Below are 19998 nucleotides of genomic sequence, written 5' to 3'. Positions count from 1 at the left end.
ATGGTTCTAAGAGATTAAAGTAAATCGGCCAAGTATTCATGACCACTAAATGATAAGGTCAAGATCTGAACTTAAGTGAGCCTAACTCCAAAATCCATGCTCCTTTCAAAGCAGTGATGTCTACTAATAATGAAAATCCAAACGGGGTGTAAACAATCATAAAAATACGCCTTTCTCAAAATAAAAATAGCACAGAGAAATACATAGTGTGCCAGAGTGATTCCGGTCTGCCCAGGGCTCTTTTCCCCAGTGCAGGGCATTCCATGACCAGGACGGCAGTCACTGGCACTCTCAGACACCTGCCCACGGGCATGGACACAGTGACCCCAGATGCAGCAGCAGCAAGGTTCTCTGACACCATGTGATACTACCAGAGCCCGCTTCCCTGTCAGCGCTTTCTTGCTTGTTGCAGTTTCCTACACCACAGACTAGAGAGACTGGCTCTTCTGTCAGGGACCCAAAGACCAGGACACTGAGCCCTGTGTGGTCCTCACAAGTCTGCACCTTCAGAAGGCATGCAGGAAACAGAGGTGAGAGCTGGTGCTCACTATCTGCCAGCTCACCTGTTACAAAGAAAATGTGTCATGAGGTTTGGCACATGCCCTCCCGTGGTCATGTCTGAGCTTGCAGGGGAGTGAAATAAAAACTCACTACTACTCAGTGATAACCTAAAGTTCCACCCAGGGTAAAACCTCAGGCAATTAGTGAGGCCAGCCAGAAGGGCAGTAATTCAGTCCTTGGGTGGACAGAAGTCATGCTCTGGATTCTGTGCCTCTTCTCTCCCCAGCTCTGGCAATGACAACCCAGGGAAACTGCTGCGCTGGGGCTCCCCGTAAAGATGCCGGGCCACTGGTCTGGTGTCCACAGTACACCTCTGGGTATGGCTCTGTAAAACTTATCACTTTTATTTGCTACAAGGTCGTTCTGAAGGTAACTGCAGAGTATTTTAAGGGTCCTCTCTTTGATGGTCTAACAGGAGATGTCTATGGCTCTCTTTGGACTTACCTTTTTATCATCAGATTCTATAAATAGATTATGCATAGGTGGTAGAAAGTTCTTCGGAACTGAAATTGTAGATCAGCTCTAGGCAAGCACCAAAGGCTTTTTAGAAGACATTTTGGGAGCAAATGGCATCAATAGCTTATGTTCCCTTAGCTTCTTTGGAATCACCTAAGGAATTTCATCCATCTGAATTGTGTGTGTCTTTTAATATTACCTTAAATGATTTCTGGAGCATGGTGGGGATGTTATATAAATGAATCCCCCCCACAGAGTTACTTTTCAGAAGTTGGTAACAGTACTTTTCAAATATTTCTCAATATGTATCTCAGGTTAAAAGTGTAGGATGTGAACCCTAATTTCTTCTTCATGTTTCATCTTTTGTATTAGATTCAAAGTCTGAATAAAAATTTTTAAACACAATTTTAGTTGAAAAAATGTGCAGAATTTTTATATTTTTCCCTTTGTTTGGTGTCATAAGTAACGTGATAGTAGAAACCTTTGTGCATAAAGCTTAGTCCTTACTCCTAGTTATTTCCTTAAGACAGACATTACATAGAAATTACTGGGTCAAAGTATATCACTGCTTTTATAAGATTTGGTGGGAGGGACCAAAGAGCTAGATAGAAAGGCTGTACTTCTAAAGGCCCAGTGACGGGATGAGGCCTGGATGGGGCTCTGTGCCCTGTCCAGTTAATTATGATTGCCATCTCACCATCTCTGCTAAATCTGTAGACTAAGATGCTATCAAATTATAGCTATAGGTCCAATCATACTGTAATTCCTAATGCTTTCAACTGTAGCTAGTTCTCCTTTCCACATGTTGAATAAGACTGGAAAAGAAAACTGGTTATCAGCTTTGCAACTCATTAGCAGCAGGCTTCCTCTGCACAAATAAGAACAATCCCTGCTAAGTTTCTCTGGTTTCTCACCACTTCCTTCTGGGCATGACATTTCCCCAAAGGTAAGAAGGCCATTGCATGTCTAATAATGCTGCATCCCTCTGATTTCCAAATGTGGTAGATTAAACAAGGAAATTGCTCATACCAGAACTCAGATTCCTGCTGCCATCACCCCCTTCATAGTTGTGACCTTGGGGTGATTACCAAACATTTCTGGCCTCTGCCTATTTGTTGGTTAGTGGAAATGCTGTCCCCTGGCTGGGCGGTCTGAGGGCTGAAGGGCTGTGTGTATTGGAGACATTTTTGGTATACAGACACTTGGTAAGAGGCCCCTCTGCTGCCTCCTCCCCTTCTGGACAAGAGGCTTATCTTATACCCTGTCCATGCAACTTTGCCCAGGACAAAGGCATCCCATCGTATTAGGCAATGGACCAAACTGACCCCTGCAGGACGGGAGCCAGGTGTGAATCAAGGACAAGAATCTATGCAGACTGGGAACAGAGCACAGGTGCACGGCAGGCCTACCCAGGGCCTCCTCTGCAGGGGACCCCAGCACCAGACAGGATGCAGGGCTCATCTCCACACTACTCCCTGCTCATAGGCTGAGCGCAGTGTCCTGTCTCACTGCCCAGCCTTCCTTCCCACAGCACGATGACAGAGGACCCCAGCACCGGCCAGGATGCGGGGCTCGTCTCCACACTACTCCCTGCTCACAGGCTGAGCACAGTGCCCTGTCTCACTGCCCAGCCTTCCTTCCCACAGCACGACGACCGAAGACTGAACGTCAGCCCTCGAGATATTCCTCAGCTTTCCTTCCCACAGCATGACGACCGAGGGCCGAACGTCAGCCCTCGAGATATTCCTCAGCTTTCCACATGCGTTCTGCATGGGTAAGGCATTGATGTGATGCTCGCAACTCCTATCTCCATCTACAGGTGAAACACCTTCCATATCAATGTAGGGAAAAAGGAAGAGTAAAGGCTGGAACAAAACATCAAGGTGCGTGTGCTGATCACTGATCAGAATCCTTACTGGGCTGGTATAAGACAAATCACGGCCAGCTGTTAAGCAGGTTTGGGACACAATAGGCCAAAGCGTTCCTCAGAATTACGTTAGGATATGCAGTCTTTGAAGATGACTGTATTCACATTATTTTCCACTACAATTACCCTTTTAAATATAAAGTTTATTGTGAATAATTATAACTAAGATAGAAAATATCTATAGCAGCTACCTAAATAATGTACCTTTTAAACAACCTGGCTTTCGTGCTTTTTTCTTTCCTTTTCTCTTTTTCATTAATTTAAAAATATCTTCTAAAGTCTACTTAGACCCACCATGGAAGCTGAAAAGCTATAAAGAAGTCTTTCTCACTGGTCAATGTATTGATTTACTCAGATGCAATGAATAATTCAGAATCTTCAAAAAATGACTAATGATCATTTTAAATGACAAGTGCTAAAATTTAACCTCAGTGCTGGAAATGCTATCAAACCACACAACAAACAGACTTTTAAAACTTCAAAATACTGCACAATCGCAACAAAAAAGGAGTCTGCTTAGACTTTTTAAAAATAAAATCTGTTAAATTTTCCCTAGCTTACATTACCACTCTTCTAAAGATGCCCTTGATCTTGAATCAAATAAACAAGTATAGATAAATACTATGAACTCATAGTAGCCCAAAGAAATAATCTACATGGACATCAGTATGGGCAAGTCAGAAGGTGAAAAGCACCCATCTCACACAGACACACACAGACACACACAGACACACACAGACACACACACACACACACAGAAAGATAGGACAAACCCTCCAACTAGCCAGCTTCGGCACGGCAGCGCCAGCCGGCGGCACTCACCGCATGGTGTAGAGCAGCGTGCCGTCGTCCTCCAGACGCAGCAGCTTGTTGGGCGTGGTCATGTTGTGGGCGATGGACTTCTTCCCGTTGTGGAAGAACGTGTCTGGAGTCCAGATTTTGCTGGCGAGGAGATTGTTGAGAGGAAGGCGCTGCATGGGCCCTTTAAATCGAAGCCTTTCGTCTTTCCAGCTTTGTCGGAAAAACACGTCGATGGTGTACTCCTAGCACAAAACGGAGGCAACCAAGTGACGGCTCGGCAGGGCAGCCCTGGGCCGGTGCCGTCAGGGCTTAGCGTGGTCCGGGCGGGGCCGCAAGCACACTCACCATCTCCGTGTCGGACACGGGGCCGAAGCTGGTGACGTAGATGTCCGTTCTCACCTGCGTGACACGCTCTGAAACACAGACACAGGTCCCTCGCCAGGGCCTCTGCTCACAGTTCAGAGGGACATAACTCAGGGAGGGCGCGGTAAAATGGGGTCAGGGAGCCTACGTGGACTGTTCTTGTCAAAGAGGCAGAGAGGGTCAACCCATGGTTTAAGCAAATGCCCCTGATAAAAAATGCAAATAATGAAGAAGGACTAAACATTTTCCTCTGGGGATGGATTTCCTAGGGGGGTCCCTCCTCACCTAACGGAGCAGGTTCAAATGTACACATGCAAACCTGGCGGAGCCAAGGGCCCCCCACACGCCTGAAACGCACGGGACTCCCAGCACAAAATCAAGCCAGCTGTACCCTGAAAGCATATTTTACTACTCATTTAGTTTCATCAGCTTTATAGGGTCAAAGTAAAAACTAATTATGGCTCTAGTGAAAAGTTAAACCTGTAATAGGCAACGTGTAAAGAACACTTGCACTAAATAGCGGATTTCTGAAAAGGACTTGCAGAGACAGGAGGGTATGAGGTTGATGATAAAGTATTTCCTAACACAGGGTAACTTCAGCTTCAGTATCACCTAAGAAGTGGTTTCTCCTTAAGTGGACCAGAATGGATGTTACCATTATCTGGAGAGAAAAAGGAGTTTTCAGGGAGATCACTTCCCCTGGCTTCTTGCATCTGGAAAATGACAACATGAAGCAGCCTTGCAACCCCACCAAGTCAAACTCCTAGCAGGGAAGCCCTTTGAGGAACTGTTTGAATCACAGCAAACGTGAGCTCGAGACTGGGTGTAAGCAGAAATGTGCCTTGGGCCCGAGGGCCTCAGCCAGGGCCCACACCCACCTCCGAGCCCGGGCCTCAGTCTGTTGTCGTAACCATCCAGCAGCCCATCCAGAATCCTGGTGAATATCGTGATGTTGTCATCAGTCTCAGCTTTTACAGAGCTGGTTGGCATTTGTGAAAAGCTTTTGAACAGAGAAACAAAAGAAGGAGATCAGACTTTCTTAATTGTTTCTTACAATTTTTTCTCAAAGTATAGAAACAGGGAATGATATGTTGACTTGTCTTGGAGGCAGGATATCTAAGAATGATCTCCTGTACTATCCAAGCTGTTTTGCTTACATAATCCTTATTCTTGAATATTTAAATAGCCCTAATTCTTGAACAGCCAGTCTGAGAATGCTGGCTCTGGGCTGGTCACCCATCAAATCAAACTCCACGTCTCCCAGACTCTGAAGAACTATTTGTGTTGATAGTGTAGCCATTTTTAAGACATGTTAGTCACTGCACATGGACTGGCAGAGCCTCACCCACTTGTGGGGCATTTCAGCAGTTTGGTTCAAATACAGAGAAACTGAGCCTTCATTTCGTTAGTTACTCCACTGCAATGGACTCTGGGGTCCCGGGGGACATTAGAGCTTCTATCTAATTTGAAAGTAAGATTGGTGTGCCCACCTTTTCCTGCATTCTTGACTGGGAGCACTTGTGCTGTGAGCATTATGCCAGGATGGATCGCTGGTGAGGAATGGTGGTGGGCTTCCGCACCGTCAGCTCTGCTGGCACGCTCCCCTCAGTCAGAGCACAGGCCGGCTGAGCAGGAATTGCGAAGCCCGGACTGAAAACCTCAACTTTACGTGATGCCCCAGAGCAGAGACTCGGGGAACAGAGTGTTCTGTGACCAACATGTCAACTTACAATAAAGCGCTGAGCAGAGCGGGTGGACCCTTGCAGGAGGTTCACAGGAAGAATGGTCTAATTTGTACAATCCAGCAACAAACTGAGGCCTTAAAAGTCTATGTCAAAAAAAAGTGCATGCCAATGGAGCAGGTGGAAATGATAATCGGCCCCGAGCAGATCTGGGAAAAGCTGAAGAAGTTATCAGCAGGGAAAGAAAGCCACAGTCTAGATGGCTGACACAGCTGAACATCACGGGCTCCACCTCAGATGTCCATCCATTGCTACCTGTTCAGACGTGCAAATAGCAAGATGTGTGTTATTACCAAGAACCTGACCTGCCATCTGGCTCGGCTTCAAGGGGAACTCATCCAGCTGAGAGTTGGCTGTGGTCCCAAGAAGTCAGCACCCCTGCTACTTGGGAGGAGAAAGGGGGCTCCTGGAGTCCCTCTGAAGTGTCACTGTGGGCTCCACTCTGCTCACAGAGTAGCTGGAGTGAAAACTGAACCTCGCCATCAGCAGGCAGTTCTTGGGGCAGCACAGATGTATGCCTGCCCCGCCCACTTCTTGAAAATTGGTCATTTTCACCGACTGCATCTAAACAGATCAACCCTCTAATGACCTAAAGTGTCTCCATTTTGAATGAATGACTATAATGTTCTTTGGATCTAATTTTCTCATCACCATTAAAATGCATATAGTTGAAGCTCTAACAACCTAAAATTCAGTCCTGTTAAAGACTGAATTATGTACCTTTGGAGCCCACAGACACTTTTTTTTTTTCTTTACTCTGTGACTTAGTATTTAAAAACACTGAATTCCCTTTTCTCTGACATCCATTGTAGTTTCACACAGGAAGACAAAGCATTCAGCCTTGAAAACCTAATGTCAGGATGAAAGGCCTTAACACTGTCCTCCAAATTTATGAAAGAAAGTCTGTGCATGGGCCCAGCTGAGCAACAACAGAGCAACTATTGCTCAGACTAAGTCTGGCCTCAACGTCCACTTCGCGTGAAGCTCACAATGATCACCACTTTGGTTACTCAATTCTAGGTTTTGTCCAAGTGTCCAATTTTTGGAATGTCCCGGTTGGCTCTTTAACAGAAGAGAGATGAGAGCAGGCAAACTAGCAGAAAAAAGCTATCACCTGTATGTGAAATCTAAAATAACCAACTCATAGAAACAGAGAGTATCCAGGGGCTGGGGTGATGGAATTTGGGAGATGTTGTTTAAGGTTACAAACCTATAACTAGAAAAAAAAATAATTTGGGGGAATCTAATGCACAATGAAGTAATTCTAGTTAACAATACTATGTTATAAACTTCAAAGTTAATAACAGGCGAGATCTTGTTTCCATCACAAAAATGAAATGACTTAATAATTAGGCGACATGACAGAGGTGTCAGCTAATGCTAAGGTGGTAATCACATTGCAATATATAAATGTATCAAATCAACATGCTACATATCCCAAATTTACACAATGTTACATATTAATTTTATCTTAATAAAAAATTTAAAAGTCACAATTAAAATAAAAAAGAAAAGAAAAAGCATACCTTAATGTTTCAAGTACATTTTAAAAACTATTACATTATCTGTTGTGAAAATATTCTTAACTTATATTTGCTCTGAATAGCCTTGACTGTCAAGAGATAGAGACCATGGAGATGTCCACAGACCACGTAGTCCTATTATGTCTCCAGGAGCGCTGCCTCCTAGACACCCTTGCAGGAATTTCAGCATTTGGCCTCTTTTGCTATAACTGTTTCTTGCATTTATCTGTGGTCTTAAAAAAAAAAAAAATAGATGCCAGGCTGGGGATTTGCCATGATTTCTTCTCTGAAGGTAGGCCCTAGGACGTCGCAAATAGTTTCTTTAGAAGTCCTGAAAAATGCCTGTCAGGGCAGGTGAGGTTCCTCTCGTGAGCAACTGGAAAGTCCTCCTCAGTCCATAGACCCTTCTCAGAAACCATTCCTTTGTAAGTGGTGGTTACAAAATGCACTGTCTTCACAGCTATGGAGAGGAAGGCCTCTCCTTACTGCTGAAAGCAAATGGTGTGCCAGTTTACAGGAGATTCTCAGCATGGCCTGGTGAACTTTCTCATGCATATCAAGTTGTATAACTTTTACAGAGTGCTTCTAACATAGAGAGTGACTTCAGCTTGCTTTGTTCCATTTGGACTAGGAAAACAAAACGACACACAAATATGAGCTGTGCCTTCAGTGAGCAATTCCATGCAGTGAGCAAATCCACAAGGCCTCCAGGTGGAAACACAAGATACCCTCAGCCCTCTGGGGTACAGGGAGCAGGCTTCAGCTTGCGTCTTCTGAGTAAAACCAAAGAGCTCTGCCGGCCCTCAGGTCAGCTGTGAGTACACGGCCACTCCTAAGGCAAAGCTGAAGGCTCTGTTCTTGCGGGGAGCAGATTCTGTGAACCAAGACTAGATGCACTATTTTTGAGAACAATTTTATATAAAATAGAAATCCTTGAAAAATGTGGCAATTTTCCCTTCAGTATCAGGATTAATAAACTAGGTTGTCTGAAAATTTGAACCATTTTCTTATAGTTAGTACATGTTTTCTATAAATAATGTCCATGAAACAGCTGCAACATTTTCATATTACTGATATTCCAGAAAAGGGACAATAAAGGAAATATAGATCCAACCACTCATGTTAAAACATCCTCATTTTTTACATCTTCTATACAAAAGGCACAAGGACTCGATCCCTAAGCTTGAACACTGAGCCCCATGTTCCAGGCTGAGGAGGGAAGGTGATGGCTGGGACATGGGCAGGGACACAAATGGGACTCGACACTCAGGTGGTGGAAGGACTTCCTCAGACGCCGTGAATGGCCCCCGCCAGGTCTAAAGGTCTGGGTCTTTCAGGAACTTCTGAGGAGGTGGAGTAGGGAATAGGCAGCCATAAAATGTGGTGCACCGATGGGTTTATTTCACATAGAGTTTTCCCGAACAAAAAATATGCATGACTCTAGAAAGCCTCAACTCTAGTAATTGTGCAAATTTCCCACCTGTCCCTGTGGTCTTACCTCTGGTGTCTTCAGGGCATTTGAATCTGTGACTTTTGCATTAGCTTCTTCTGATTTCTAGACCCTAGAGACTCGGCCTTAGGAGGAATGGGCACTGGTATTTTTTAAGGTCCCCAAGTGATCTTCATGTGAAGTCAGAGGGGAGAGGGACTGTTTTAAGACTAGAGAGCTAAGTCGGAAACAGGCTGCTCTGTGAACCAGCTGCCAGAGCGACTCCAAATGACCCCAAAGAGCACCTCTCTCATCACGTCTTCACAGACGTTCACTATCCCAGCAGCTCAGCCCAGCAAAGGCGCTGTGGGTGTCTGCCATGTGCCTGGCATTGTGGTGAGAACTGTGACGATGACAAAGGTGGCACCCCTAACCTTTGGATCTAAAAGAATGGGCCATGCTCCCAGAGGATTCCTGAAGAACATGATTGCTTCAGGAGTCTTAAATGCAGGGCGTCCTAGGACCTGGAAGTAGAGGGATCAAGCTTTGTATGAGGCCAGAAGAAAGGAGAGCAGACCTGAGCCTTCGAGCATGAAGATCAGGCCTCAAGCCAAAGGAAGGGGTCTGTGAGTAGAGGCACTAAGAAAAAACGCTGGTAGATTGGGATTGATGTATACACATTATTATATATAAAACAGATAACTAATAAGGACCTACTGTATAGCAAGGGAAATTCTATTCAATATTCTGTGATGACCTATATGAGAGAAGAATCTATAAAAGAATAGATATATGTATAACTGATTCACTTTGCTGTACAGCAGAAACTAACACAAGATTTTAAATCGACTATCAGTTCAGTTCAGTTCAGTTCAGTTCAGTTGCTCAGTCGTGTCCAACTCTTTGCAACCCCATGAATTGCAGCATGCCAGGCTTCCCTGTCCATCACCAACTCCCGGAGTTCACTCAGACTCACGTCCATCGAGTCCGTGATGCCATCCAGCCATCTCATCCTCTGTCATCCTCTTCTCCTCCTGCCCCCAATCCCTCCCAGCATCCGAGTCTTTTCCAATGAGTCAACTCTTTGCATGAGGTGGCCAAAGGACTGGAGTTTCAGCTTTAGCATCATTCCTTCCAAAGAAATCCCACGGCTGATCTCCTTCAGAATGGACTGGTTGGATCTCCTTGCAGTCCAAGGGACTCTCAAGAGTCTTCTCCAACATCACAGTTCAAAAGCATCAATTCTTTGGCGCTCAGCCTTCTTCACAGTCCAACTCTCACATCCATACATGACCACTGGAAAAACCATAGCCTTGACTAGATGGACCTTAGTCGGCAAAGTAATGTCTCTGCTTTTGAATATGCTATCTAGGTTGGTCATAACTTTTCTTCCAAGGAGTAAGCGTCTTTTAATTTCATGGCTGCAGTCACCATCTGCAGTGATTTTGGAGCCCCCCCAAAATAAAGTCTGACACCAATCGACTATACTCCAATAAAAATTAAAAAAAAAAAGAAAAATATTGACATTTGCAGTGGGCATGTAAGAACCCTAGTGAGAAGAGCCCTGTGTGGGGGTTCATATTCATGTGACAAGCTCCACCTGCAGGATCTGGCCTGAAGGTGGTGGGAAAGGCAAAGCACCTCAACAGGCTCATTGTCTTTCCGTGCGGCCCCAGGCACCTGGGGGATGATGGGCTTATCAGAGGTAAGACTGGAGGTGGAGAGGGCCAGTGCTCAGGCCACGCAGGGCTGTACAGGTGGGATGGACAGGCCATTAGCAGGGTTTCCGACGCGAGCTGGGGAGGAATGAGGAGGGAGTAATCTGAATGCAACCGAACAAGGATCCCAAGAAAGCTTTCTCCAAAACCAGGTATCAGGGTGGGTGAAACCTGCAGTAGAATCCATGCATTACTCTGAAAGAGGAGAGTTGTATTGTCATCAAATCCAAGAGTCTTTTTGTTTCTGAGGAAACTTTACTCCAACGTAACTTTTCTATCAGTATGAATGTCTCTACCAGTAATAACAACACTATGCAGTAGAGTCCATCTTTAAAGGTGTTTCACTTTACCAAGTGATGCTTGATGATGCCTCCTTACTTCAGTATTTTAAATGGTTCAAGTTGAACAGTTACGTCGTCACTTCTGGGGAAGAAAAATCTTTTGAGTCTCATACCACAAATAGTGCTATTGATGGCAATATGCGATGCATTTCTTGTGATCTCTGCTTATGCTGACAGTCATTTTCGATTTCCATAAAATGGTGTAGATAATTGCATCTGCAGACCAGCTTTAATGTGAACTTACTTTGGGACTTGAACAGAATTGCTTTTAAGCAGCAGCTTATCTGTTTTCTGGAACTGCATTTCTTTCTGCATTCTTTCTCCAGTATATAGTTACTTCTGAGAAAAGTATCTTCAGTTTATTCATTCATTACTTTAAGCTCACTAAATAAATACCTCTAAATGGCATTGTTTTGTGATGTTTTCCTCAAATTTCCATTACATACCACTTTAGCTAACCATGCTAAAATATGTAAAATTTTAAAATATCATGGTGGATATAACCAGACATGAAAATAAAACTCGAGATTCCAATTAAATTGCTTCCTCTTATGATGGAAAATATGGACTGATTGGCACATGTGCTTTATGTGGATAAAGTTGTGCCCATAAAGCTTTATGCCAGAACTCTTAGGTGGCTTCCACGTCAAAAGTGCCCCTGGTCCTGCCCATCACCTCTCTAGACAGAGCTCAAGTCCACCCCACCCTTGGACACCACCCTTCATGTAGATGTCCCACTCTTGTCCCCACGACTGCAGCCTGGTTCAGAATCCTACAACCCGCAAGGTAGGACCCAGGTGCCTGCCTTACAGGCAACACCCCCGTCATCTGACCCCAGACTTCCGGAGTCTCATCCCCTTCCTTTCCCCCAGCCACACTGGATGCTCCACAAATGTGGTTATAAAGCACATGAATCATCCCAGTGCTTATTACACGTGGGTCTCCCTTCCTCCCTAACCATTCCCGTCAGTAATTACATCAGGTCTTTGAAAAGTCTCTCATTCACCCTATACTCCATTTCAGGTATTGCTCCATCCTCAGCCTCTCGTCTGAAGAGAGGCCCTCTCACTGAAGATCTATCTCCTCAAAGGTCTCTGCTGTCACTCTGCCCTGCTCTTGCCCCCGCCTCACCCAGGATCCCAGTGAAATCCTCTGCGGCTGCTCCTCCCAGTGCCAAAACTGTGGGTCCAGTCTCAGTCCTCAGCTGAGCCCATCCCCTTCTTACAGTGCAAGACTCAGCCTCTTCTTATCTTCCCCCGCCTCTTCTCCTTAAACCTGGCATTTCCCAGGGCTGTCTAGAGACACTCCTTCAGTCTAAACTCAATCTCTAATTGATCCCATTCAATCTAATGGCTTTAAATCTCTCTCAAGTTCATGTCTCCAGTCCCAAACTCTCTCTCTCTCTCTGAGTCCAGACCTGTAGGCCCAATGGCCTGCCTGGCCACTTAGATATCTAACAAAGCTCGCACAGGTCCAGAACTGCACTGATAATTCTCAGCGGCCTCCTCCCCTCTGTCTCTTCCAGCTCAACAACAGCCTATTGAACCCACCGCCTTTTCAGGTGTTCGTTCATGTCCATGGCAGCCCATCAACTGATCCCGCTGCCCAAAACATCCCTCCCCTGCGGCACTGCCTTTGCCTCTTGACTGCCTTTCCTGGTCCCTCCTTTACTAAGCCTCCCCACCCAGACTCTGAGTTTACTCTCCACTTATAGCCAGAGTCAGCTTTACTGTTTGTAATTCTACTGTCAAGTCTCAGTGGGATCAGATTTCACTCTTCAAGGCCAACTGCTTATCCCAATGCTACCCCGCATGGCCTACAGACGATCTGACTGTCCCCCACCCACGCTGCCTCTCTGGCCCTGCCTCCCACCAACCTTCCCCGTCCTCAAGCTGGCCTCTTCAGTCACCCTGCCTCTGCTGCTCCTCTCAACTGTCCGATCATTGCTACCAAGACAGGCTCATTCTTCAGACATCTGCTTGAGTACATCTCCCAGCACACTCACTACCTCCTACTCTGAATTACTCTTCACTGCAATCCATGTGACCCAATTGATAAGTATGTATTTACTTACTGCACCAGAAGGAGCCCTCCTGGAAGGTAGGCTTTGCTCTGCCCATCACAGGATCTCAGCACCTAGGACAGTGCCTGGCATGTAGGAAGGACTCAAGAGACCCTGATGTAGCTGCAGGGCACCATCCTGCAGAATGCCCAAACCCCGATCCAGAACCTATAACTGAATGTGCACCCTTATACAGAAGGGAGACTCTGCCAATGGGACTAAGCTTGTGGACTTTGCTGTGCCCAGCCCATGAGTCTAGCAAATCTTGGCGCTTCTTGGTCACAATACCCAGAAAGACAGTGCTAGCCTGGACTTAGCACTCCCTTCTTACCTGGCCATGTTTCAGCATTTAGCACACATGCATTTACCCTTCACATCAACCCTGTGGCATAGGATCTGTTATTACTTTCACTTGGAGATTAGGAAACTTGAGTTGCAGGCAGGCTTAGTAACTGCTGCCATAAAGAACAGCTTCACTGTCCTCTGTCAAAATGATACCTACATCCCTGAAGTAGGAACTAAATTGATTATGGAGTGATGGCCCAATTTCTTCCTGTGGTTAAAAGTGAAAATGAACTGCTCCTGGGTTTCATTTATTTTTAGGTTTGCCTTTTGATCTTGAGATAAATTGTTAAATAAATACAAATAAAACAGAATTTTCAATGAACTGCTAAAGTCTGTTTCATTGTATATCTTAATTTTCCTAGAACATGGTTCCCTCTCTATTACATCATATTTCATAGTATATATTTTGCATTTGATTTTATTCAGGCTACGAAAGACTATCTTTAGAGCAGTGCTATTTGAGTTCTAGGTTAGAATATTCCAATGTACAGATTTCCCCCATTCTATCCCTTTTCGTTGCAGCTTAAATATCCAGACATTCTGGAGAAGGTCCTGCATTGATGGTGCAGGCTCAGGCCCTGGAGATGGACCCTGACTTTCCCACTTTTCAATGATGAAACTTAGACATGTGTCTCTGTATTCTATCGCCTTCACTCTTTTCACCTACAGAGAGAGGATTCTGTGAAAATTAAACAGTACATTTCTTTTGAAAATGCATTCTGGAAATGAAGAAGTACTCATGTAAGCACGTATAAGTATTGTTGCTGCCACTAGAATTCTACTTTTGATTCTAATATTTTCCTTTGAAATGTCACACCAATTAAAATATGCACGTTATGCAATTGTACCTTTGTAGAAAAAAAAAATCCAGACACCTACATTCTCCTTCGCCCCTTGAACCAAGCCAGTTACTCATCTTGGAGCTGATGGCCAGAGCAGGGCTGGCTGGGTCGACTCTGGCTGACTGTCCATCTAAGCTTTGCTTAGCAGGTTTAAGTTTCTAAGCAGGTAATCTGGAAGTATTTCGTTTTGGTGCCTTAAAAAAATGTTGGCCTTACTCTGTAGCAGGGTCTTAGTCAGGCTTTCCTGGAATGTAGAAGACCCCAGTTCAATTCTGGGTCAGGAAGAGCCGCTGGAGAAGGGATAGGCTACCTTTTCCAGTATTCTTGGGCTTCCCTGGTGGCTCAGATGGTAAAGAATCCACCTGCAATGCGGGACACTTGGGTTTGACCCCCGGGTCGAAGGGAAGATCCCCTGGAGGAGGAAATGGCCACCCACTCCAATATTCTTGCTTGGAAAATCCCTATGGACAGAGGAGCCTGGTGGGTTACAGTCCATGCGGTCGCAAAGAGCTGGACACAACTGAGTGACTAAGCACAGCACAGCACAGGGTCTTAGTCACCCGAAATGTTTACTATATGCAAGGTCTCTGGCTATCCCTGCAGCCTCCACATAAGCGCCTCCTCACCTGTGAGTGTCCTATCTGCTTCACAGCACTTCTCTGTGGTTTTATAATTGTCATGATGACCATCAGTCCTGGTCTTGTGACTCTACAGTAACAAGCAGGAAGAACTTTCCATATGGGAATTTCCCTCTTGCCGTTTAAAAAGACATCGTGAGTACGTGAGTGACTCAGAGAGAGTGCACTTTCTGCTCTAGTTAAGAGAAGAGAACTGTCCTTGAGAACATGTATGAACAGGCGCTCTTCATGAAACCAACAGTCCCGGTTAGCATGCTTGTGTAGACAGATAAAGAACCTTATCTGTTCCTTTTCTTAAGCTAGTTCTACAAGAACCTGCCTATAATTGCCAATTATAGAATAGTGTTTTCCAAAGGCTATTTGAATTATAGCTCCCATGTGATAAAATTCTAATGCATTTTTTACTTTCTAATAGATAAACCTCTAAACAGTGTTTAATATTACTAAATGAATGGAATCAGATTTCACCATATTATTGAGTTGATAATCCTCAAATTTATCTTGCAATTATCACTGATCTGATCAAGTCTGAAAAGTATGATTTCTCAGATGATGATAAAGTAACTTCAGATTAAATTATGTTTGATGCAAACATCGTTTCTGTGCTGGTGTCTTTATACCATGTATGTGTCATTACTGATTAAAATAACTATAACGCCTCCAATTATGCCATGCCTCTGAATGTGACATCACACAAGGCCGACAGTCAGATATGTCTCTGCTCTGTTATACACTTGACTCATGCTCTATTATATAACTTAAAACTAACAGAAGAATTACAAAGGCTACTGAAAATGAGCTACTGGTGGCTCTGATCAAATTTAGAAAAAAAAAGGGAGAAGACATGAGACTCATATTTTCAAAGCAATTTCACCGCATCTTATATAATCACCAAATACATTTTACTCATCACATATAAATTTCCTGATTGCCAGATCCACATGTTTTTCACAAACAGTGTATGATTTTGTATTGCATAGAAGCACAAGCGTCCTGCCTCTTTCCTCTGCTCTCTGACTGAGAGCAGTTTCCTATCACTCTCTTTACCCTTCACCAGTTGTCTGATTTTCTTTATGTATTTACAGGTATCCACATTTCTTCTGTCCCACAATGTGCAAATTACAGCCTTTCATGCTTCCCTGTTCACCTTTCTTTAGAACAAAATCACATAAACTCTTTCTTTGGAGGAAGATAACAGAGCTTAGCAAGCTCTTTTTTTTCTGTAATCTCAGAACAGAAAATTCTCTCTACCCTGATGCAGAGAATTCCTTTCAAAATTATGTCCCCTTCCTCTATAGGTCAGTCTAACTAAGACCTTCCATGCAAACCGTGTGAAGTCAAGATGAGAACCCCAGGACCACCCAGCAGGTTCCCTCTGAGGAGGGCTGAGGACAGAACCCCAGCACAATCAGCATGGTAAACCCACCAGTAGCCATCTTTTCCTCCCATCTCCCTGACTGTAAGCCAGGGCTAACGATGCTCAGCTCCTAAATGTCCTCTAAAACAGACAACGTAACAATAGTCACTTCATATTGCAATAGATATTATTTTGTCAAGATTTTAAATCAAATAAGTGTTCTGAAACTTTCTTTGCAATTTGACAAAAGTATTCTTAAGCTCATTTACAGTAATAACCAAGTGAGAAGAGCCTTGTATAAAAAGGGAAATCGATAGGGCCTTGTGCCCCTAGACGTCAAGATGCTTTCTGCTGAAAACCATACCCTACTTGACTTCCCACTTTGCTACAGATCTTGGTCCCCAGAAGCAACTGGATGCCCAAAACCAAGAGCTAAAAGCACTCAGGGGAGCTGAGTAAAATTCCACTTACAGAAATATCTTCTAATAGAAATGAACTCAAATACTTAAAGCAATTGTAGGACGGGTATGTTCACAGATATGTAGGAGAACAACACAATCGGAAACAATGCAAACACCCCTAATTAGGGAAGTAGCCCATGACAAAGCATTTATGCTCATTTTACATCACACATTCTAAGACTCTGTGGTAACAAAGTATTGGTGTGAAGAAAGCACAAAAATTACCTAACTGAAAACACAGTCTGATCCCAACTGTGTAAAGCTAGGCATACAAGCAAGGGGAAGAAACACACCAGAATGGGAAGGATGATTATATCTGTGTGGTGGAAGTAAGGATATTTTCCTTTTTCACATACTATTCTGGGTCTCATTAATTTCTGCAGTTAGTCGGTGTCATTTTAGGAGGGACTATTAAACTTATATTTGACAGGTTCAAAACTTCTCCAACAAACTAACTGTCTAAGGAGATTAAGGAGTATTCCACTACTTGTTCTGTATTAGCTTCTAGAAACTAAGAGTTATCTCTCTATTTTGAAAATGACCTCAGAAAGTCATCAAATTGAGTAAGAAATCAAGCACAGTTGCTTCTAATGGCCAAACTCCATATGCACATTTTTTCATACTTCAGACTTTCATCCACCAGGTAAGCATAATACCTTCTTGACTATAGAATATGCAGATTCACAGAATTATATTCCACTAAAATCTTAGGGAAAAAATACATGTTTCCTTCTTACATCTGAAATATTGATAAATATATGCAATATATCAGTAAGCAAACTACTTACCTAATGTATTAACTTGGAAATTTAAAATATTGTGTCTGATTTCACTTCCAAACACACTTCTCATGCAGGAGGGATGTATGCAGGATGTATGTGGGAACACTGTGGTTAAATCCTAGAAAATTTAACAGCAGGGAGAGCCCTTGGAAGGGAAGATATTCACTGAACAGATAAGGAAACCAAAGGCACAGGTAGGGAAGTACCCCTTCAAGACAAGCAGCAAGGTAAGAATAACAACTGACACTCTGTCACAAGGGAACGCCCTGACTGGCTAGGAGGCTAGGGCATGGGTTGCACGCACACTCTGTCCCCTTCACGGTGCTGAGGGCCAGACAAGTCTCTGATGGAGCTGGAACATAGCTCCATGCCGTCATGTACCAGCCACACACCTGATGATGGTCACAGACCTCTCTCTCTCTGCTTTCTCGTCTGTACAGACCTGGGAATGTCAGAAGTACAGAAAATGTCCTGAGAACAAAGAGAGAGGGTCATGGACTTTGGAGGGGCCTCCTTCCTGCTGACTTGTGGGGATGTACTGCAGAGCCACTGTGCCCTGTAGATGCCTCCATGATTCACACAAGGGCAACCTTCACCACTGATTTTCACATAAGGGGTGTTCGGCGACTTTTGTCCTAAAATTTAACTTCTTAATTACACTCCACCAACTTTAAGTTGGGGTCTCCCTGCTGGCTCAGGGGTAATGAGCCTGCCTGCCGAGACAGGAGACACAGGTTCAATCCCTGGGTGGGAAAGATCCACTGGAGAAGGAAATTGCAACCCACTCCAGTATTCTTGCCTGGAGAATCCCATGGACAGAGGAGCCTCGCAGACTATAGTCCAAAGGGTTGCAAAGAGTCGGATATGACTTATCGAATAAACACACCACCAACTTCAAGTTACAATCCTTGGGATTAGCCAGAGCAATTTTGGGAAGAAGAGGACAGAGTCAGCACCTCATAAGAAGTTTGTCAGGACCCTGGGTTATCACTAGTTTGATGAAAAACTATTAGAATCAGTACACTGATACTAAAGGCCAAGATGAAAGAGCTTAAAGGCACTGGTAACACCAAACGCCCTGGGGTCCTGCACATCATCAGACACATGCAGTTTCTGGTATCTGCGTTTGCATTCCGATGGCCACAGTTCAAGGCCTTTGGCTCAAGTCAGGACCACGGCAAGTCCTTGTCAGAACTAAGGACGACAATCTTTAGTTTGTTTAGAACTAAGGATGACAAAGAATGTTGCCCACTGCTTTGTCCAACAAGCAATAAATGTCCTTCATGCAGGTCAGCTTTTGAATCCTGCTTTAACTTGAGTGGGAGGAAACACAGCTTACTCTGAAACCATCTTCAGCTTCCACTCCTGAAAACATAATCTGCCTCTTTTCTTTAACTGACTTCAGAGACCTTACACTTGGAGCAGGCTTGCTCGGAATTAAGCGTAGGGGAAGGCAAGGACTCTGATAAGTCTGTGGGACTGCAAAGGTGGCCAATGAGGGTTTGCTGATATACTGCTCAGCAAAGTTTCTAAAAGGTATATGTGCCCTGAAAATTGTAAAATCAAAGCATAGATGATAACTTACCCAAAGTGACTGGCTAAGTTCATGGAAATACAAAAGAGAAGGAGGTTTTTGATCATGATAAAGCTAGAGAACATTCCATTGTCCATTCCCAGTAAGAATAACAGCTGAAGCAGATGAATTGGGAAGAATAGCTATTCCTTTCTCCACCTTGATCTTGAAGCTGAAAGGGGAAAAAACATAAACATGAATGTTGTCATGAAACAGTTCCTAGAATCAAATCACACTGCCAACACACACAATTCATAAAGAAAGGTGCCGGGCTGTCCTTGTCCATCACAGCTCCATATCAGGAACTATCTGTGTTCACTAGCCAGTAAGTTGGGGTGTAAAAAGAAATTACAGTAGGCTTGATTTTCACCTTTACTCAGGGTGCAGAATCATTCTCCTAATTTATCTTTCCCATGTCGCAAATTCTTTGTTTGACTTTTTCCATGTGATCAAATGACCCTCTAGTCCTATTATTAGAATCAATGCCTGAAGTTATCTAACTGTATTTTACATCTGTCAAATCCACAAGTGGAATAATTTTACCTTTCTGAAATATTTGCCACACGTCAAAGCCAGCAAGCTACTCCTTGTTCTGCAAGGTGCTATGAGAAAGTATGTGGAAAGAGGGGGAAAAAAGGCACATTTAAACAGGTCTTCTGCAAGATCACGACAATATAAGAACTGCTTATAAAAGAAGGCTGCCACTTTCTCAGCAATCTGTCCCCATGACTAAAGAACTTAGTAATCACTGCATTTTGGAAAGTCTCTCGGCTCTGGGTTATATGGTGGGCCCTAATTAATGCATTTGAAATCCAAGCAGGCACCATCCCTGGGCTTTGCAACTAACCCTAGAGAAGGGATATATTTCTCAATATGCGCATAACGCAAATGGATAGACATCATAAAGGAGCACAGCGTGTTCAAAAGCAACATTTTCCCGAGGAGACCCCAGGCCAACTCCGGAAGAGAGAAACACACAACAGGTACTTCCACCTCCGAAACCAAGGCCCTCGAGTCGAGAAAGGCAGGGCGGGGATTGCCTGGGTGCGTCCAGGGGCTGCTCCCCAAACCCGGGCC

At 44.2% G+C, this 19998-nt stretch overlaps 1 protein-coding gene across 3 annotated transcripts in view; it reads right to left on the bottom strand.

The window, feature by feature from the left end:
* GABRA5 (gamma-aminobutyric acid type A receptor subunit alpha5) overlaps nucleotides 1-19998 on the bottom strand; it is a 95758-nt gene that overhangs the window by 74307 nt on the left and 1453 nt on the right. For 2 of the 3 annotated variants that reach the window (XM_069559186.1, XM_069559187.1), the window contains exons 2-5: nucleotides 18934-19093; nucleotides 4987-5108; nucleotides 4091-4158; nucleotides 3767-3987 (exon numbers count right to left, since the gene is read on the bottom strand). In XM_069559186.1, the coding sequence (XP_069415287.1) occupies nucleotides 3767-3987; nucleotides 4091-4158; nucleotides 4987-5108; nucleotides 18934-19019 (497 nt within the window). In that variant the 5' untranslated portion in view covers nucleotides 19020-19093. Of the gene's footprint in view, nucleotides 1-3766; nucleotides 3988-4090; nucleotides 4159-4986; nucleotides 5109-18933; nucleotides 19094-19464; nucleotides 19524-19998 lie in introns of all 3 variants that reach the window. The other variant, XM_069559188.1, reaches the window with a different exon arrangement.

This window comes from Ovis canadensis, chromosome 18, assembly GCF_042477335.2.
Source record: "Ovis canadensis isolate MfBH-ARS-UI-01 breed Bighorn chromosome 18, ARS-UI_OviCan_v2, whole genome shotgun sequence".
Classification (NCBI taxonomy): Eukaryota; Metazoa; Chordata; class Mammalia; order Artiodactyla; family Bovidae; genus Ovis; species Ovis canadensis.
This window is presented reverse-complemented; position numbering and strand designations above follow the sequence as displayed.